General features: G+C 43.8%; 1 protein-coding gene across 1 annotated transcript in view; it reads right to left on the minus strand.

Annotated features, from left to right (window-relative positions):
• Positions 1-14,000, minus strand: part of TECTB (tectorin beta) — a 28,175-nt gene extending 14,175 nt beyond the window's left edge. Inside the window, exon 1 of the mRNA XM_075131178.1 lies at positions 13,941-14,000. Coding sequence (XP_074987279.1) covers positions 13,941-13,982 — 42 coding nt within the window. The 5' untranslated portion in view covers positions 13,983-14,000. The remainder of the gene's footprint in view (positions 1-13,940) is intronic.
• Positions 14,001-22,238: the final 8,238 nt, after the last annotated feature.

Raw genomic sequence — 22,238 nt, forward strand, 5'->3', positions numbered from 1 at the left:
ATTGGGCGGGGGGATTGGCACCTTTCCCCACCTGCACAGCCCTTGATAGCCTGCTGCGCTGTCGCGCAGCTTACAGGGAACTTAGCCTGCTATACAGCAGGAAGTTGGCATTTTCATTGTGTTTGAGGACTTCAGAGGGTGCAGATGTCCAGTGAGGATTTGCCTACAGCAGGTTGACAGTTTTCAAAAGCAAAATAGCTAAATAAAAAAAAAACGGCCTTTCATTCAAAATGAAAATTATTCAAAAAATACCCCCCCCATCCTTTTTATTTGTTTGCAAAACTCTTGCTGCCTTTTTTTAATTACAAATTTTTTGTCAAGGATTTGTATCAGAAACCACTGGAAACTGCTATCAAAATGTTGATTGAAATATTTAAGCTGTCTGAAAACCTAATTTTCAGCAAGCTACATGTTTTGATAATGGTATCAATAAAAATGTCAATTAACAATTTTGTAAAAATGGGGAAAAATTGCTCTGTTTTGAATTCTGCAAAATGTAAACAACCACATTTTGAATTTTTCATAAAACTTACCAAAAAAAACCCCACAAAAACCCAGCCTAGATTTTCCCAATAAAATGTATACAACTAAAGTGATTCCTTACATGGTGAGTTAGTATTAGGGAAGTTTTTAATGTGTATTAACATTTCTAATGCAATGTGCAACTCCCTCTTCTCTTTACTCCTGCCATTTTTTCCTCCTTCTCATTCCTAAGGAGATGAGTTAGTCACCAATATCACAAACAGTTTGTCCTTGGGGTGTATTGGAGGGGAACTTGGTCTAAAAATAAGCAATCAGTTATGTGGAATTCTAGTATGCAGCATTGTAGCTGTGTTGGTTTTAGGATATTAGAGGAACAAGTTGGATGAGGTAGTATCTTTTATTGGCTCAACTTCTGTTGGTGAGAGAGATGAGTTTGAGTCCTAATTTTCAGCTCTGTGTAACCTCGAAACATTGTCTTCCTTGCCAACAGAAATAGGTCCAATAAGAGATACTACCTCATCGACCTTTTCTCTCTAATGTGGAATTATAGTAATATAAACACTATTTTCTTAATAGTAAAAATGTTGGGGCCATCTCAGGCTATGAATTTTTAAGCAGAACTCCCCATTGATTTCATTATAATGTGAGGGTACAATATAGCCCATATATTTCAAGTAAAAATAGTGGAATACTGGACCTAACAATTCCCTATTTCCTATTTCAAACAATAAGTCACAAGCCTGACTCTACAACCTTTAGTCAGATAACAATTGCAAGACTAGACCAGAGTATATTAAATAGGCTGGTCCTTTTGCCCTCATGGGCCCAATTCTGTAAATAATTATCCATTGATTTAAATGAAATTACTTACACATGTATTGACATGCAAGATCAGGCCACTCCACCCTAGTCCACTGTCATTGCAACTGAGTTAAAGAATAGTTCATTATACAAGAACTAGAGAGCATGAGTCAGCTGGTTTAATCCAATTACAGATGAGCCTGGGCCCAGACCAAAAATCCTGGAATTAGTGATATTGAAAATCCAGATCTATATGTCACTTTATAAAGCCCAAATTCAAACATCTACTCATTTCTTGATCCAAAATTAAATGGAACATTTGTGGTGTGTGTTTTAACAAAAAAAAAAAAAAAAAAAAAAGAGAGAGAGATTGAGATAGAGTGGTTAACTTATTGTTGTCATTGCTTTTGTGATTCTCTACTTCCTAGTTTTGCTTAGGACTGGAAACATCAACATAAGTGTCAAAACATCATGAGACAGGATACGTGCAGCCCAAACACAAGAGGAAGGATCTCATGAGAAAGCTTGTCCTTGCAAGTCTGCCCATCCCAATTCTTCAGACTCAAGGAACCAAATTCAGCCCTGTGGTAGACAAAGTGCGACTCCATTGACTTCAGTGGAGTTGTATTTGGGCTCAAGGCGTTTAACTGCAATTTTATCAAGAGCTATGTAGGTACGGACATAATACAAACACCCTGACTGACAAAGACAGTAGCATATATATTTTTGGTTGATCATCCTATAGCATTAGTAGAAACACTTAAAATACATGAAGATTGACTACATAGTAGTGCTTTTTCTTTGAAGCAGGGTGATGAAAAATATTCACCCCTTGGGTAACCCAACTGACTTCAATGGAATTGCACTCAGATGGATTTATCTCAATAATTTTAGGAACAAAATAAATCTCCCACAATCTCCTCATGGCGGGGGAAAAAGCCTCCAGCTACCTGATACTCCTTTTAGGTGAAAAGTACAAAACAGAATGAAGTCCATGAAACAAATTCGACTACAGTGCAGACTGGTCTATAGATGTTTCCATTTGCATAAGAAACAAGGACTGCACAAAATGTACTTAGGCCAACCGGTGTTTGATACCTGGGCCGATAAAAGGTTAAGACCTGGGGGAGGTTTGTATTTCTCTGAGTAATTTAAAAAAAAATAAAAGCTCATTAAATTGCAAAGTACACCACTGAGACTCATTGCCCAGCCCCTCCCCTTAATTTAAGCAACATTTTAACAGTGTACGTATCAGTAGAAATCTCAACAAAGAGTAAATGAAAGCTTTGTTGTGAACCTAACCTAAAAGGGCAGCTTGTCTCTTTTGCTTTGGTCCCCCCTTCGACTGAGAGCTGAGCAAACATTTACTGTCCGGCTGTTACATGATGGAAACTAGTCTATGCTGGGATGAATATTATGACATCTGATTTTTATTACACTGGATAAGAGAATAAAGCTGATGGATGCTCAGATCTATAAGCAATGATCTTATGGGGCCTAATTTAACTCTAACTGGAGTCAATGGAAAGGGTCTATCTGATTTCAATGAGAATTAGATCGGGCCTATAACCCCGAACCCTAGATTCCACTTCATATTGATGTTGTTTTGAGCACTATGTTTCAAAGCACGTTATAGAGAAATTGGGCCAAATACTGAAGTACTTATTCATTTCCATGGAGTTTTGCCTAAGAGAGAGATGACTGATTAAAAACTAAGGCCCAGATTCTCAAAGGTATCTAAGCTCCTAACTTCCATTGATTTCAACAGGAGTTGGAAGCCAATACCTTGCAGGTTCTGGGCCTGACAGCCTGATCATGTCATCTTTATTCACCCTAGTAGTCCTTATTTAGGAGAGTAGTTAGTCTGTAGGGATGTTGTGAGGCTTATTTTCATACTTTGTATGTTGCTTTGAGATCTTGGATGACAGGAGATCTACATAAGTACAAAGTATATTAACCTCTAAAAGCAATGATCCAATTATCCATTAGTTTACGCAGAAAGTTAGACCTTTTCTTTTCTTGTGAATTATCCAGCAACAAGCCCTGATTTGTATGAATGTATTTGTTATTAATGATTGTTCAGTTAACAGGTAGTGTAAATACATTTCAGTTCATGGAGTATTTGGGAACTGAGTGCTTCAGCTCTTCATAATGTTAGTCATGGTGTGTGATTGGTCGATCACCTGAGCTCATGATGGTGTTTCTGTTTCCTGATTGGATGGCTGAGCTAATTAGACAGGTGAATAATGGAAAGCATTTACTCTAATTCATGCAGGTATTCCCTGATGTGTCGTGTGTGTGAATACAGGAGAAGAATAAAAATACCCCAGACATTTATATCAACCAGTCATTCACCTGAATGTTCATGATGACCCATTAAAAGTGGTGTGAACATGCTAAAAGTAAACATCTATTGGTAACCAGAATGACTGCTCACAAATGTGATTTTTTTGTAGTATATACCCAGTTTTATCATCTAATTTAAATGAATATTCTTTTAAAATTTCTCTTACAAAGTTTTTGCCTGGGAATTTGTTTCCATTGGGACTCTTCAGGTATGTCTACACTACAGTTGGACACCCGGAGCTGACCCGTGCCAGCTGACTCAGGCTTGCGGGCTTGAGATATGGGGCTGTTTAATTGCGGCGGAGATATTCAGGCTCGGGCTGCAGCCTGAGTTCTGGGATTCTCCCATCTCGCAGGGTCGTAGAGCCCAGGCTCCAGCCTGAGCCCAAATGTCTGCACCACAATTAGAAGTCCCTCAGCCCGAGTCCTGAGGGCCAAGTCAGGTGGTACAGGCCAGTCGTGGGTTTTTAGTTGCAGTGTAGATATACCCTTTCAGTTCTAACTAGTAGAGCTGGGTGATATTTTTTTCAGCGAATAGAATTTTTGTCAAAATATGCATTTTTGGGGACTCCAAAATATTTGTCAAATTCAACCCATATTTGCAAATCAGTTTTGGCCAAAAAGAAAAAAACCCTAAAAATATTTTCTCAAAATAGACAAAATGTTTTGTTTGGACCATTTGGAAATGTTTTGGGTTTTTTTGTTTTGAAATGCTTCATTTTGACTCTTCATTTTGACACGTCATTTCACTTCCAAATTTGGCCAGTTTAAAAAAAAACACACAAAAAAAGAGAAAAACACCCCGAATGCCTAAATTGAAATGAAAAACTAAAAAAACCCAACTCCTCATTTTGAGTTGACTAAAACTATTTTGGTTGATTCAAAAAAAGATTTTGACTCAATGACAAATATTGGAAAAAATTGGTTTTGGTTCAAACGGAACTGAATTTTTTGTTGACTTGGTCCCTGACTGGAAAATCCAGTATTTGCTCAGCTCTACTAACTTGTCACATTGGGTAGTGATTTCATTTCATTAAACTATAAGGTTTCAATGCAAGTTTCCTATTAATTTTTTTTAAAAGGCACATTTAGGGCCAGAGCCTCTGATGCCAGGGAAGCTATCATTGAGTTACACCAGGTAAGGACCTGGATTTTCATATTTTTTTAAATTGGCTGTACTGCAATCTCACTGTTTCTCCAGCTGTGTTGCTGCAGAGCAAGAAGTTGGGGAATGCAGCCTCACTCTCTTCTGAAACTTAATCAGCAGAGATGGGCTAAGACAACTGCTACAGATTTCCCTCTGAAAGGCTTGATGGATTGTCTCATACTATCGCATGCCGAGTTAGAGGCATTACAGTGCTGTTGCCATATCTGCTGCAACATTCCAGTGCTACGGGGACACTGTCCAGAAAAAGAACATTACTGGAGCAATAGCTATGGGGCCAGTGCTGGCTGCCAGCCTGAGAAAATCAGTTAAAGTAATGAATGACACAAGTGACCCATTCTCTCTCCTTCCTCTCCTTCCACTAAAAATTCTTCTACATTGCAAAAAGATCAAGACCTGTGGTAGCGACAAAAGAAACTAAAAGGCTTACATGAAAGTGCTGTTACCTCGTGCCCCATTGCTTAAAATGCCTGCATGCCAAATCCACTGTTCTAATACAGAGAACTGGGTACCCAGTAAAAACTCAGAGTAGCTCAGAGTCAGGGCTGGGGAATTTTCAGTCTAGTGAAAGAGGATGCTTCTTAAAGTGGCCACATCCAGGAATAACTGGGGATGATAGAAACACGAGACAGACACATTTTCCACTGAACACACTCCCCAAAGTGTCCCATATTTGGTGGCCTAAATTAGCACTATGGGAGTCATCCGGGGTGAGGGAGGGGGCTGCAAAAGCATCCAATCTACAGTTCTTTTCTGTTCGCACCAATGGAAAAACCGAATGTACTAATTAGTGTAACTTTGTAGCTGATTCTGCTTAGTTCTTTTGGAAAGGGGCTGAAATACAGCGTTTGGCCTTCCTGTAATGTCTGATCATTCCAGCTGACTTAAAACATGGCATTTGATTTGATATACGGCTGAAGACAATGAACAAAGACCGCTCCAGGTCTTCAAAAAAGAAACCAGCATATGCTTAGCTATTTCAGAAACGGGTTTTACATATGCAAAAAAATGTACAGATCCAAAAATGTGGCTAGTGATTGTGAGTGCCTAACCTGAGATGTATGAAAAGGGACCTGATTTCAGAGCACAGATGCTCAGCACTGACTGAAATTCAAGCCCCTTTTTAATGTCACAAGTTGGTCACCCCAAAAATTGAAGTGGTCAAAATATCTATTCTCTCTCGAAGGTCTTGGCCTATATTTTTAACTCTTTAGTGATTGGAGAGTCAGGTTTTCCAGACCTGCAGGGCTTCATGCCAAAACCCCCAGTACTAACGTGGAACTTAAGCTCCCAGCCCTTTCACAGGGCGTGGGCTAATGCAAGTGAACATACATCTTCCAGCAGGTCTGAACAAGAACTCTTGCACTTTTTCCCAGTTTACGAGCTGAATTTATTTTTAAGAGCTGCTGAAGACAACATCCCAGTTTACTATAAAATCTATACATCATCCTAATCCACCAAAATACCCATGTTATAGAATAAGAAATAGAAAAGGAGGTAGGTACGCTAGCCACTGATCATGACAGGAGACAGATGGAGGATGGAACACAAACTGTTCTCAAATAATTTATCATGATCCAGATATTGATTTAGGGTTTAGAAATCAGTCTTTCCACAGCTATTATTTTATCTTGCTGTGGAAAATAGGTATACGGCTGTTATTAAATTATGTCAGGACTTCTTGTTTACTTCCATTTTTTCAGGGCTGTCAAGCAATTAAAAAATTAATTGCAATTAATCACCCAATTAAAAAAATTAGTTGCAATTAATCGCGCTGTTAAACAGTAATAGAATATCATTTATTTAAATATTTTTGGATGTTTTTTACATTTTCAAATACATTGATTTCAATTCCAACACAGAATACAAAGTGTACAGTGCTCATTTTATAGTTATTTTTATTACAAATGTTTGCACTGTAAAAAATGAAAGAAATAGTATTTTTCAATTCACCTAATACAGGTAATGTAGTGCAATCTCTTTATCATGAAAGTTGAACTTACAAATGTAGAATTAGGTACAAATAAACTGCATTCAAAAATAAAACAATTTAAACTTTAGAGCCTACAAGTCCGCTCAGTCCTACTTCAGCCAATTGCTCAGACAAACGAGTTTGGTTACAATTTGCAGGAGATAATGCTGCCAACTTCTTGTTTACAATGTCACCTGAAAGTGAGAACAGACGTTCACATGGCATTGTTGTAGCCGGCATCACAAGATATTTATGTGCCAGATGTGCTAAAGATTCTTATGTACCTTCATGCTTCAACCACCATTCCAAAGGACATTCCTCCATGCTAATGAGGGGTTCTGCTCGATAACGATCCAAAGCAGTGGAGGCCGACGTATGTTCATTTTCATCATCTGAGTCAGATGCCACCAGCAGAAGGTTGATTTTCTTTTTTGGTGGTTTGGGTTCTGTAGTTTCCACATCTGAGTGTTGCTCTTTCAAGATGTCTGAAAGCATGCTCCACACCTAGTCCCTCTCAGATTTTAGAAGGCACTCCAGATTCTTAAACCTTGGGTCGAGTGCCATAGCTATTATTTTTAAAAATCTCACATTGGTATCTTCTTTGAGTTTTGTCAAATCTGCTGTGAAAGTGTTCTTAAAATGGATGTGTGCTGGGTCTTCATCCGAGACTGCTATAACATGACATATATGGCAGAATGCAGGTAAAACTGAAGAGGAGACATACAGTTCTCCCCCAAGGAGTTCAGTCACAAATTTAATTAATACATTCTTTTTTTAACGAGCATCATCAGCATGGAAGCATGTCCTCTGGAATGGTGGCTGAAGCATGAAGGGGCATATGAACGTTTAGCATATCTGGCACATAAATACCTTGCAATGCTGGCTACAAAAGTGCCATGCAAATGCCTGTTCTCACTTTCAGGTGACAGCATAAATAAGAAGTGGGCAGCATTATGTCCCATAAATCGAAACAAGCTTGTTTGTCTTAGCAATTGGTTGAACAAGAAGTAGGACTGAGTGGACTTGTAGGCTCTAAAGTTTTACATTGTTTTGTTTTTGAGTGTAGTTATGTAACAAAAAAAGGTCTACATTTGTAAGTTACACTTTCACGATAAGGAGACTGCATTATGGTACTTGTATGATGTGAATTGGAAAATACAATTTCTTTTGTTTATTGTTTTTACAGTGCAAATAGTCATAATCCAAAATAATAATATAAAGTGAGCACTGTACACGTTGTATTCGGTATTGTAATAGAATTCCATACATTTGAAAATGTAGAAAAGCATCCAAAAATATTTACTACATTTCAAGTGGTATTCTATTGTATAACAGTGCGATTAATCACAATTAATTTTCTTAATTGTGATTAATTTTTTTGAGTTAATCGCGTGAGTTAACTGCGATTAATCGACAGCCCTACTTTTTTTTTATCATGACAAGAGCATATCGGTGCTAGAACTGTAGCAGATTAGTGTGATTTTGTTAAAGCTAGATTTATCAGTTTGTTATAGTCATGTCAATGCTGTGAGCCTGAATCCCTTCTGCACCAAAAACTCTGACTGACTTCCCCTTTGGCTCACTATAGCTGTTATTTGTGTCCATTCCCCTGCCCCCTTCTTCCCTCTTACTACAGATAGCAGGAAAGGGGTGTGATCTAGTGGATGGGACACTGGAGTGGGAGTTAGGAGAACTTGGTTCTGTTGTCTGCTCTGATCCTAAATTGCTTTGTGAATTTCGGCAAGTCACTTTACCTTGTTGCCTCTGTTTCCCCTCCCACCCTTTGTCTTCATTTCAGGGCAGAGACTCTCTGTGTGTGTACAGCGCCCTAGTACAACTGAGCCCTGATCTCAGCCAGGGCCTCTGGGTGCTGTTGAAATATAAATACGTAATAGAAACCTCACTCTCCTTCTGCTGTCCCGCTGCCTTACCAGTTTCCTGGAGGCACTTCTGCAAGCCCTAGATTATCTTTGAATATGCCATAACTCAGAGATTGTATTAGATTTGCAAATTAGAAAGCAAATGGAGCCCAACAGGTAAGAGGATGAATCCTGGTTGCCATGTCCTGCTTGCCGCAGGCTCGAAAACTCGCAGGTGTAAGGGGGGCAAGGCACAGATATGTCTGCTCTGATTCAGGCTCCCAGAAAAGCCCATGAGGGAATATAGGTGTAACCCTTCTGCCCATCAGAGTTGGCAGCAACAAAGGCCAGGTTCAATATCTAGGGGATTCATTCCAATAACACAATGCAAACCGGCTCGAGCCCCCACCCAGTGACCTGGGACAAATATATACCACCCCCGCTGGGCGCCTCCAAGAGGCAATACTTCCCCTCTCGCAAGCACATAGTCTGAGTGTAGCAAAAAACTTTTAATAACAGAGAGAAACAATGTGGCATTATGTTGGGGAAACACCACCAACAGGATTCGTAACACAACCCATGAGCAAAAAAAAAAAAAAAAAAACAGCCCCAAGCAAATTGGGGCATGTCCTTTCCCTTTGGTTCTTGAGTCCAGCAACCCCAAATCACCCAAAGTCCCAAAAGTCCAATGACCCAAAAGTGTCTGTCCCTGGTCAGGGCAGCCCCAGAGTTTGAAAGTTTATCTGTGAGCTTTACCTCCCAACCTGGGTGGAGATGGTGGGGGGGAGAGAGGTAGGGGGCACCTTACATGATCTGAAGCTGACTGCCCCACAACTCCATAGGCCTTCGCTCCGCCAGCCACCCCACGAACTGCTTCGCTAGGCTCCGCTGCTCCACCAGCCAGTCCACAAACTGCTCCGCTCCACATCCCACAAGCAGCTCCCACCGTCCTCCGAACTGCTCCACCAGCCTGTCTGCAAGGCACTCCAGCCATCCCACAAACTGCTCCACAATATATCTTCAGGCTCCCCCACTACTTAACACAATGCTCAGTGATTTCAGCTCTTAGGTGAATTCAGCTTGTAGTAGGGGAGCCTCCGTGCTGGTGCACCATTAGCCCCAAGTGAGCTCAGCAGCCTGTAACTAGACTCCTAATAGAATCAAAATTAGCTCTGATATTCCACAGTGGAGAGAGAGAAAGTGCAATTAGCATGTAAAGCCCTCACCCAGGGGCTCATGCCACCAAGTATTAATACTTGTCCCCAACCTCTCTCAATTCACAGTTTTGGAACCCATGACCCTTGCCTAGCAAGTGCTACTTAGTTGATGGTGAGTCCCTCCATCATAACAAAAGGCCACGTACAGTTCCAAGCACAGTTCCCATAATCAGGGTAATAACAATTTATTCTTCCTGCCCCAATAATAGAGACACTGGGGATCCCACAGCAGCCAAAGTGACCATTTGGGCAGCTATGGCCTCATTCTAGGCGGGGTGGGTGTGCCTATGCAAATGAGATCGGCCCCTGAAGTTCTTTTCCACAACTTGCAACACCTCACCACCAGATGTCAGGGTGGAGCTCATCCTGCCACTGCTTACATAGGGAGGAACATTCTGGGGTGGAATATAGCTGGGCTTGGTCTGTGCTTTTGGGGATGTACACCCTGACCTGGCAGAGAATTTATGCTTTCTCTCCTGAAGATTTTGTTCTCCGAGCAGGTATAATCTAGGCAAACAGCTGTCAGCAGGACCATTGATGTTGGGAATATGGGCACACAACAGCACTGCTTTGATCTGAGTGGGCAGGGAGGAGAAAACCACAGTGCACGCTGTTCCTTTGGATGCTGTAACAGGGTGGCCTGCGCCATTAAGGACCAGGAGGCCTTGAGGCCAGTCAGCTCTATTCAGTTAGCTCTGCTGGCTACACCTGGACAGGGTCGGACTTAAAAGGAAAGAAGTCCAGTAGTGGGGAGCTGGCTGGAGAGAAGCGCAGAAGACTCTGAGGAGCCAGAGGAGAGTACAAGGCAGACAGAGGCCTGTAGAAGATTCCAGTCAGGAAGGCTGGGGAGTGGCTGTTCAGGAAAGAGCAGGGGGCAACCCAAAGGAGCCCAGGCGGGACTGAGGAGAGAGGTGAAAAGGAGCCTAGGAATGGTGAAAGCTGAGCCCCAAGAACAGAAAAGCCAGACTCCTTGGGAAGGTGGCGCTAGGCCCAGTTGGAGAGTGGAGCGAAGACTTTGCACTGGGTATGGTTTGGACGTGGACCCCTGGAATGGGTGGTCTTTTGTTAGCAGCTTGGCAGGAAGGCCAAGTCATGTCTATGGCAGCAAATTGCCACTAAAACAAGAATAGGCTGAAGACTGACTAAAGGGAAACTGAGGCAGGGATTCTGGCACGGCCACCCCTGCTGCAAGGGGGGCACTCTGGAGACAGCCACCTTCCCCACTCCCATATGTTATCCAGTGGTGGCTAGCCTACAATCTTGGATATGGTGATATAGAACTAGACTTGTTGACTTGAGTGGGAGCTATGCCTATTTAGCATCTCTGACAGCCAGGGCACATCTATTTCAGTGCCTCTGTCTAGATTTAGATGCTGAACTTTTGCCACCCAAGTATGAAAATGTCGCCTTTGAGCTTTTTGTGCCTCAGGTTGACCCTCTGGTATGATGCTGTGGGTATAACCATGCACACCTGCTCTGTGCGTGTGTGGGGCTGGAGTGCGGACGGCAAGCCTGAGGGCCCTTGGGAGAGTCTTAGAAATGGGTCCATATTGCTGATTCTTAGTACTGAGTTTGTTTGAATACTTTATTGCTCTGTATATGTGTGTGTGTGTGATTAGCTTTGTAAACTACGTTAGCTGGGCGCTGCCTGTTTCAAAGTAGTGTGGGGGTGGCTTGGAATGGGCCCTCACTGGAGCCTCTCACCCGTGTGTGCTGCTGTTTGAGGACTTGGACTGGTCGCTGCGTGCTGAAGGAGACTCTCACAAAACAGTCTGAATTCCAAGATTAAACAAAATTGTCTTTCAAAAGTTGGGCCTTGCTGCTGAAGAGGTAACCCAAGGCCTAATCCAGTTAATGCACAGTGCTCTAAGACAGGGGTGGCCAACCTGAGCATGAGAAGGAGCCAGAATTTACCAATGTACATTGCCAAAGAGCCACAGTAATACATCAGCAGCCCCGTATCAGCTCCCCCCACCCCACTCCCAGCTCCTCCCGCCCACTGGCAGCCCCGCCAATCAGCACCTCCTTCTCCCTTCCCGCATCTCCTGATCAGCTGTTTCATGGTGTGCAGGAGACTTGCGGGGAGAGGGGGGAAGGAGAGGAGCGAGGGCACGGTAGGCTCAGGGGAGGGGGCAGGAAGGGGTGGAGTGGGGCAGGGCCTGCGGCAAAGCCAGGGATTGAGCAGTGAGCATCCCCCTGCACATTGGAAAGTTGGCTCCTGTCGCTCCAGCCCCGGAGTCAGCGCCTATACAAGGAGCCGCATATTAACTTCTGAAGAGCCGCATGGGGCTCCAGAGCCACATGTTGGCCACGCCTGCTCTAAGATGATTCAGTGAAAGTCTCTACTAGCCAGTGTTGCAAACTCTCACCAATTTATTGTGAGTTTTGCAACATTTGATGTTTTCCCTTATAGCCTGTAGGCCTCAGCATCCAACAGAATCTCAGCTTTAATTTTTGTTTCTAAAAAGTAAGTTTCTAGCCCTTGCACAAGAAAACATGAACCCTAAAGATTCAAAAGCTGGAAGGCAAATAACAGGACTCCAAATGCATTCTTTTAAAAATCTCATGATTTTTAAGCCACTCATAAGTTAGGCTCCAAAAATCATGATTTTTTGAAAGTTTGGTTTTGGCCATGCTGTGCTATAGAAGGGTAAAGTCTCCCTATTACACTCAGACCTTAGTCCACTCTCTCATACCTCCAGTTAATATTCAGTTACTCACTGTTATCAAACAATCTTCCATCAGTATCTATAGTGCTGTCCTCTCAAATCACCGCCCGTATAAAATGTAAACTCGAACCTTTGCACTCTTATCAATAGCCGTTGCTGATTAGAATCAGTGTTCATGTTTTCCAAGCCACATAATCCCACTAGTTCATTCTTAGACCTACTTTTATTAATACACTGTAACCATTAGCCTTCGAGTGTCCTACTTTTTAAACGTTTGTGATTTCCAGCAGGTCGATAACATCCCAAATGGAGACAGTCTCTTATTGTCGAGGGTCTGATAAATGCATTATGAAGAGTTGTTAAGTGGCTTTTGAGTGCTGGTGCCCTTTCTTTTGAGATCATGCATCATACTTAACGGTGGTCATTAGAAATATAAATAGCTTTTGCTTTGCTTGTATGCTGTATCCCTTGCTTCTCCTTTAGACTTTATGCTCTTGTGAGCAAGGACTGGCTTTCTCCAGTATATGTTTGTACAACACCAATGCAAACAAGAAATGGCTTTGTATGAAGTTGAGTTGAGATCATGTTGGGACTGATCCAATGGTCAGTGAACTCCTATTGTTGGCACTGGATTGGCCCTAAACTTGCAATAGGTAATTCAGGCTCTGTTTTTTTGTGCAGGGGCTGTGGTCCAGGTCACAAATCTTTGGTGTTTTGAATTCTCACAGGGCTAGAGATTCTAAAGTGAGGCAGAGATCCCCAGGGATTACCCCTGGATCTGCCCTGAAAGAATCTTGAATTGACAATGACCATCTCTGTCACCTCAGCAAAGCTCTCCCACCAACATAGTGCTGCTTACACCACCACTTACACTGGTGAAACTTACGTCGCTCAGGCTGAGAGGTGGTTTTATTCCCCCACTCCTTGAGTGACCTAAGTTTAGTTTATAGCCACCTTTGCCCTTTCCTCATCTCAATTGCAACTGGCGCTGTTCCTCCTGCGAGACCAGCACAGAATGTCGCCCCACGTGTGTAACCAGGTTATATTAAAAAAAAAGAAAAGAAAATGTATATGTATTATATTTTAATGTAAGCGCTTACTCTCTTTTTGCTTTGTTTCATAGTGGCAGAGATGAAACTGCAGAGAGTATGTGATCTGGCATTTTAGTGGCAGAAAGAATGTAATTTTAATCCAAGAGAGCAAGGGAACATTGTGGTCATCTAAGCGGTATTTTTTTTTTCAATTATTGCACATCAAAGCCATTCCTTATCGCTCCCTGCCTCAAGGAGATAACGTTTTACCGGCTCTGAAATTTATCAAAGTTCTTTTCTTCCATTAAAATTCCTAAGTGGTACAGAATCTGATTAATTTCCAAGGGATACATGGAGTTTAAGGAGTGTAACAGAGTGTAACAGATCAGATTCTAACCTCAATTACACTGTTGTAGATCCAGAGTAACTCCATTGCCATCAGTTTAGAATCTGGACCCAGGTATCTGAAATAATTAACACAGGAACATAGAATTCAGTGCAGCTGGTAGCACTGTGAAAATTAATAGCTAAAGGGAAAGCTAGACAGGTATCTTTGTATTGAGTCAGCAGTGAAGATTTGAACAATGTAGGAACATTATAAAGCTTAACTGAATCTGAAATGCTTGTAGTGATGGATTTGAGCACTGGGTCAATTCAGGGGATTAGTCACTCTTATTTTTGCCCCAGGGTTCCTGTTAAAATCTGCCCCGGAGCGAACTTTAGAAATGTTTCGTTATTAGAGTTAATTGGACTCTGTGCTTGAGCTACTGCAATCTATGACTAAAACATCTCAGTTTCTTAAGGAGTCCATGATTCCCTCTATTGCCTGGTTTGAAGGTGTGCGGACGAGTGGTGGCGACATGCAAAACACCCCTTTCTCTCCCCCCCCCCCCGCCAACCTGCAAAGCCACCTTTCCCCCCTCTGCCAGCGTCTATGCCGGCAAACTTCATAGTCGTAACTCACAGCCCATGCCGCTGCATTAGTGGTGGTAACAGCTGAAGCTGTATTGTAGGCAGAGCTGAGGCTTTGATGTGAAAAAGCACGAGCCCTGTCTGCACTACAGCTTCTGCCATGTCTACTGCCCATGTCTAAGTCTGCTAGGTGACTGTAGACAAGCCCGCTACGGCAGCTGCTGCTCTGTTGGAGCTGAACTCTGCATGGCTTGGCAATCTGGGGAGAAGTAAGGTGAAGAGCTACTCCTAATGGGACATCATCCTCTCGAGTGCAAAAACTAGCCTAACGAACTGCTGCTCTGTGCAGAAGAGATTCCTCTTCCCTGGCTTTTCTGCGCTGCAAAGGGGTTGTGAGTGGATGGCTGCCATTCACCAAGCTAATGGCACAGGAGCGTGAACAAAAGTCATGTCATTGTGAGGAATGCTGGTGTGGGCAGGGAGAAGATGTAGGCCAAGCTCAGAGCTCTTCCTCTGAGCAATCACAGAACCAGAGAGATTATACAGACAAACAATAGCAAAGTGGGAACTATAATGACAAAACAATACAGAAGTGAGGATTTCACATCCCAGCTATTGATAAGTGAGTTCTTGCCAGACAGGATGCTATCAAACTAAGTTTCCTTTTACATTTTCTAGGCACTTCCCTTTCTCTGGAGGTGATAGGAATACAATCCTGTCCTGATAGTGCCTAACAGCCCAATAGCACCTTATTTCAACGTGACTAGTTTGGAATGTGAGGATGTGACTGTTCGCTTCCTAGCTTATGGCTGCCTCTGTTGCCTAGCCAAAGGCCTTAGCCTAAGAACAGGGTCTCAGACTGTCACAGTAAGAGAAGGCCCTTACACCAGCAGACAGTGATTTTGATTCTTCTTTTATACCTCTAGAACTAGCCAAGTGATAAGAATACCCCTAAATTCTTAAAGTACAGGCCTTTGCAGACAGGCCTGAATATCTATATCCTAACAAGGACTTGTGGCACCTTAGAGACTAACCAATTTATTTGAGCATAAGCTTTCGTGAGCTACAGCTCACTTCATCGGAAACTCCACTGAATGCATCCGATGAAGTGAGCTATAGCTCACAAAAGCTTATGCTCAAATAAATTTGTTAGTCTCTAAGGTGCCACAAGTCCTCCTTTTCTTTTAACTGTAGTCTGTAACCTATCATTTAAATCAGCTTCTGTACAAAATGACTGGAGGATAGCTAATATGATGCCAATTTTTAAAAAGGGCTCCAGAGGTGACCCTGGCAATAACAGGCCAGTAAGCCTGACTTCAGTACCGGGCAAACTGCTTGAAACTATAGTAAAAAACAAAATTGTCAGACACATAGATGAACATAATTTTTTGGGGAATACTCAACATGGTTTTTGTAAAGGGAAATCACACCTCACCAATCTACTGGAATTCTTTGAGGGAGTCAACAAGCATGTGGACAAGGGGGATCTACTGGATATAGTGTATTTAGATTTTCAGAAAGCCTTCGGCAAGGTCCCTCACCAAAGGTTATTAAGCAAAGTAAGCAGTCATGGGATAAGAGGGATTGGTTTCTCTCATGGGTTTGTAACTGGTTAAAAGATAGGAAACAAAGGGTAGGAATAAATGGTCAGTTTTCAGAATGGAGAGAGGTAAATAGTGTTGTTCCCCAGGGGTCTGTACTGGGCTCAGTCCTATTCAACATATACATCTGGAAAAGGGGTAAACAGTGTAGTGGCAAAATTTGCAGACGATATAAAAGATAGTTAAGTCCCAGGCAGACTGTGTAGAGCTATAAAAGGATCTCTCAAAACTGGGTGACTGGGCAACAAAATGGCAGATGAAATTCAGTGTTGATAAATGCAAAGTAATGCACATTGGAAAACATAATCTCAACTATACGTATAAAATGATGGGGTCTAAATTAGCTGTTACCACTCAAGAAAGAGATCTTGGAGTCATTGTGGATAGTTCTCTGAAAACATCCACTCAATGTGCAGCAGCAGTCAAAAAAGCTAACAAAGAATGTTGGGAATCATTAAGAAAAGGATAGATAATAATACAGAAAATATCATATTGCCTCTATATAAATCCATGGTACACCCACATCTTTCCCGTATATAAATCCATGGTACGTCCACAGATGTGATCGTTCCCTCTCAAAAAAGATATATTGGAATTGGAAAGGGGCAACAAAAATTATTAGGGGTATGGAACGGCCGCCATATGAGGAGAGATTAAGACTGGGACTTTTCAACTTGGAAAAAAGTCGACTAAGGGGGGATATGATAGAGGTCTATAAAATCATGACGGGTGTGGAGAAAGTAGAAAGGAAGTGTTATTTACTCCTTCTCATAACACAAGAACTAGGGGTAATTAATGAAATTAATAGGCAGCAAGTTTAAAACAAACAAAAGGAAGTATTTTTTTACACAATGCATGGTCAACCTATGGAACTGCTTGCCAGAGGATGTTGTGAAGGCCAAGACTATAACAGGCTTCAAAAAAAAGAACTAGATACATTCATGGAGGATAGGTCCATCAATGGCTTTCAAGGTTCCTCCCCCACTCTGAACTCTAGGATACAGATGTGGGGACCTGCATGAAAAACCTCCTAAGCTTATCTTTACCAGCTTAGGTCAAAACTTCCCCAAGGTACAAAATATTCCACCCGTTGTCCTTGGATTGGCTGCTACCACCACCAAACTAATACTGGTTACTGGGGAAGAGCTGTTTGGACGCGTCTTTCCCCCCAAAATACTTCCCAAAACCTTGCACCCCACTTCCTGGACAAGGTTTGGTAAAAAGCCTCACCAATTTGCCTAGGTGACTACAGACCCAGACCCTTGGATCTTAAGAACAATGAACAATCCTCCCAACACTTGCACCCCCCCCTTTCCTGAGAAATGTTGGATAAAAAGCCTCACCAATTTGCATAGGTGACCACAGACCCAAACCCTTGGATCTGAGAACAATGAAAAAGCATTCAGTTTTCTTACAAGAAGACTTTTAATAAAAATAGAAGTAAATAGAAATAAAGAAATCCCCCCTGTAAAATCAGGATGGTAGATATCTTACAGGGTAATTAGATTCAAAAACATAGAGAACCCCTCTAGGCAAAACCTTAAGTTACAAAAAAGATACACAGACAGAAATAGTTATTCTATGCAGCACAATTCTTTTCTCAGCCATTTAAAGAAATCATAATCTAACACATACCTAGCTAGATTACTTACTAAAAGTTCTAAGACTCCATTCCTGGTCTATCCCCGGCAGAAACCAGTATAAGACAGACACACAGACCCTTTGGGTATGTCTACACTACGAAATTAAGTCGAATTTATAGAAGTCGGTTTTTTAGAAATCGGTTTTATATATTCGAGTGTGTGTGTCCCCACAGAAAATGCTCTAAAGTGCATTAAGTGCATTAACTCGGCGGAGCGCTTCCACAGTACCGAGGCAAGCGTCGACTTCCGGAGCGTTGCACTGTGGGTAGCTATCCCACAGTTCCCGCAGTCTCCGCTGCCCATTGGAATTCTGGGTTGAGATCCCAATGCCTGATGGGGCTAAAACATTGTCACGGGTGGTTCTGGGTACATATCGTCAGCCCCCCGTTCCCTCCCTCCCCCCCCCGTGAAAGCAAGGGCAGACAATCATTTTGCGCCTTTTTTCCTGAGTTACCTGTGCAGACGCCATACCACGGCAAGCATGGAGCCCGCTCAGCTCACTTTGGCAATTAGGAGCACATTAACCACCACACGCATTATTCAGCAGTATATGCAGCACCAGAACATGGCAACGCGATACCGGGCGAGGAGGCGACGTCAGCGCGGTCCCGTGAGTGATCAGGACATGGACACAGATTTCTCTGAAAGCATGGGCCCTGACAATGCATGCATCATGGTGCTAATGGGGCAGGTTCATGCTGTGGAACGCCGATTCTGGGCTCGGGAAACAAGCACAGACTGGTGGGACCGCATAGTGTTGCAGGTCTGGGACGATTCCCAGTGGCTGCGAAACTTTCGCATGCGTAGGGGCACTTTCATGGAACTTTGTGACTTGCTTTCCCCTGCCCTGAAGCGCATGAATACCAAGATGAGAGCAGCCCTCACAGTTGAGAAGCGAGTGGCGATAGCCCTGTGGAAGCTTGCAACGCCAGACAGCTACCGGTCAGTTGGGAATCAATTTGGAGTGGGCAAATCTACTGTGGGGGCTGCTGTGATGCAAGTAGCCCACGCAATCAAAGATCTGCTGATATCAAGGGTAGTGACCCTGGGAAATGTGCAGGTCATAGTGGATGGCTTTGCTGCAATGGGATTCCCTAACTGTGGTGGGGCTATAGACGGAACCCATATCCCTATCTTGGCACCGGAGCACCAAGCCACCGAGTACATAAACCGCAAGGGGTACTTTTCGATAGTGCTGCAAGCTCTGGTGGATCACAAGGGACGTTTCACCAACATCAACGTGGGATGGCCGGGAAAGGTGCATGATGCTCGCATCTTCAGGAACTCTGGTCTGTTTCAAAAGCTGCAGGAAGGGACTTTATTCCCAGACCAGAAAATAACTGTTGGGGATGTTGAAATGCCTATATGTATCCTTGGGGACCCAGCCTACCCCTTAATGCCATGGTTCATGAAGCCATACACAGGCAGCCTGGACAGTGGTCAGGAGCTGTTCAACTACAGGCTGAGCAAGTGCAGAATGGTGGTAGAATGTGCATTTGGACGTTTAAAGGCGCGCTGGCGCAGTTTACTGACTCGCTTAGACCTCAGCGAAACCAATATTCCCACTGTTATTACTGCTTGCTGTGTGCTCCACAATATCTGTGAGAGTAAGGGGGAGACGTTTATGGCGGGGTGGGAGGTTGAGGCAAATCGCCTAGCTGCTGGTTACGCGCAGCCAGACACCAGGGCGGTTAGAAGAGCACAGGAGGGCGCGGTACGCATCAGAGAAGCTTTGAAAACCAGTTTCATGACTGGCCAGGCTACGGTGTGAAAGTTCTGTTTGTTTCTCCTTGATGAACCCCCCCGCCCCTTGGTTCACTCTACTTCCCTGTAAGCTAACCACCCTCCCCTCCTCCCTTTAATCATTGCTTGCAGAGCCAATAAAGTCATTGCTGCTTCACAGTCATGCATTCGTTATTCATTCATCACACAAATAGGGGGATGACTACCAAGGTATCCCAGGAGGGGTGGTGGAGGAGGGAAGGAAAATGCCACACAGCACTTTAAGCACAGCACTTTAAAAGTTTACAACTTTAAAATTTATTGAATGACAGCCTTCTTTTTTTGGGGCAATCCTCTGTGGTGGAGTGGCTGGTTGGCCGGAGGCCCCCCCACCGCGTTCTTGGGCGTCTGGGTGTGGAGGCTATGGAACTTGGGGAGGAGGGCGGTTGGTTACAGAGGGGCTGCAGTGGCAGTCTGTGCTCCAGCTGCCTTTGCTGCAGCTCAACCATACACTGGAGCATACTGGTTTGGTCCTGCAGCAGCCTCAGCATTGAATCCTGCCTCCTCTCATCACGCTGCCGCCACCTTTGAGCTTCAGCCCTGTCTTCAGCCCGCCACTTACTCTCTTCAGCCCTCCACCTCTCCTCCCGGTCATTTTGTGCTTTCCTGCACTCTGACATTATTTGCCTCCACGCATTCGTCTGTGCTCTGTCAGTGTGGGAGGACAGCATGAGCTCGGAGAACATTTCATCGCGAGTGCGTTTTTTTTTCTTTCTAAGCTTCACTAGCCTCTGGGAAGGAGAAGATCCTGTGATCATTGAAACACATGCAGCTGGTGGAGAAAAAAAAAGGGACAGCGGTATTTAAAAAGACACATTTTATAAAACAGTCGCTACACTCTTTCAGGGTAAACCTTGCTGTTAACATTACATACATAGCACATGTGCTTTCGTTACAAGGTCGCATTTTGCCTCCTCCCACCACGTGAACGGATTTTGGTTGAATGCCAGCAAACATACACTGCAATGCTTTGTTCTACAGTGATTCCCGAGTACGTGTTACTGGCCTGGAGTGGTAAAGTGTCCTACCATGAAGGACGAAATAAGGCTGCCCTCCCCAGAAACCTTTTGCAAAGGCAGAACCGCAAATGCCAGGGCAAAGTAATCCTTTCACATGCTTGCTTTTAAACCATGTATAGCATTTTAAAAGGTACACTCACCAGAGGTCCCTTCTCCGCCTGCTGAGTCCAGGAGGCAGCCTTGGGTGGGTTCGGGGGGTACTGGCTCCAGGTCTAGGGTGAGAAACAGTTCCTGGCTGTCGGGAAAACCGGTTTCTCCGCTTGCTTGCTGTGAGCTATCTACAACCTCCTCCTCATCATCTTCTTCGTCCCCAAAACCTACTTCCGTATTGCCTCCATCTCCATTGAAGGAGTCAAACAACACGGCTGGGGTAGTGGTGGCTGAACCCCCTAAAATGGCATGCAGCTCATCATAGAAGCGGCATGTTTGGGGCTCTGACCCAGAGCGGCTGTTCGCCTCTCTGGTTTTCTGGTAGGCTTGCCTCAGCTCCTTCAGTTTCACGCGGCACTGCTTCGGGTCCCTGTTATGGCCTCTGTCCTTCATGCCCTGGGAGATTTTCAGAAAGGTTTTGGCATTTCGAAAACTGGAACGGAGTTCTGATAGCACGGATTCCTCTCCCCAAACAGCAATCAGATCCCGTACCTCCCGTTCGGTCCATGCTGGAGCTCTTTTGCGATTCTGGGACTCCATCATGGTCACCTGTGCTGATGAGCTCTGCATGGTCACCTGCAGCTTGCCACGCTGGCCAAACAGGAAATGAGATTCAAAAGTTCGCGGTTCTTTTCCTGTCTACCTGGCCAGTGCATCTGAGTTGAGAGTGCTGTCCAGAGCGGTCATAATGGAGCACTCTGGGATAGCTCCCGGAGGCCAATACCATCGAATTGTGTCCACAGTACCCCAAATTCGAGCCGGCAACGTCGATTTAAGCGCTAATCCACTTGTCAGGGGTGGAGTAAGGAAATCGATTTTAAGAGCCCTTTAAGTCGAAATAAAGGGCTTCCCTTTAAGTCGAAATAAAGGGCTTCATTGTGTGGACGGGTGCAGGTTTAAATCGATTTAACGCTGCTAAATTCGACCTAAAGTCCTAGTGTAGACCAGGGCTTTGTTTCTCTCCCTCCTTCCAGCTTTTGAAAGTATCTTGTCTCCTCATTGGTCATTTTGGTCAGGTGCCAGCGAGGTTACCTTTAGCTTCTTAACCCTTTACAGGTGAGAGGAGCTTTCCCCTGGCCAGGAGGGATTTCAAAGGGGTTTACCCTTCCCTTTATATTTATGACAATGGCTATTAGCCAGGATGGGCAGGAATGGTGTCCCTAGCCTCTGTTTGCCAGAAGCTGGGAATGGGCAACAGATCACTTGTTCTGTTCATTCCCTCTGGGGCACCTGGCATTGGCCACTGTCAGAAGACAGGATACTGGGCTAGATAGACCTTTGGTCTGACCCCGTATGGCCGGTCTTATGACTTCCAGTTGAAATCCCAGACGAGCCCTGACTTGTAACACCGACAGACCCCGATTATTGGCGGGCAGGATCGAACATGGGGCCTCTGGAGCTTAGTGAATGAGTCTTTTCCGCATGAGCTAAAAGCCATCTGCTTGTTAGCTAAGGCTGTAGAGCAGACTCATTAATCTGTGTGCGTGTGTGCGTGTGTGTCTCTCTCTAAGTGGTCTCAGTTTCACTAGATGGGACAGAACACCACATCTAGGAGGTGTGTGGGTTACATTTGCACCTCAGAGCTAAT

This window comes from Caretta caretta, chromosome 7 (genome assembly GCF_965140235.1).
Source record: "Caretta caretta isolate rCarCar2 chromosome 7, rCarCar1.hap1, whole genome shotgun sequence".
Taxonomy (NCBI): Eukaryota; Metazoa; Chordata; order Testudines; family Cheloniidae; genus Caretta; species Caretta caretta.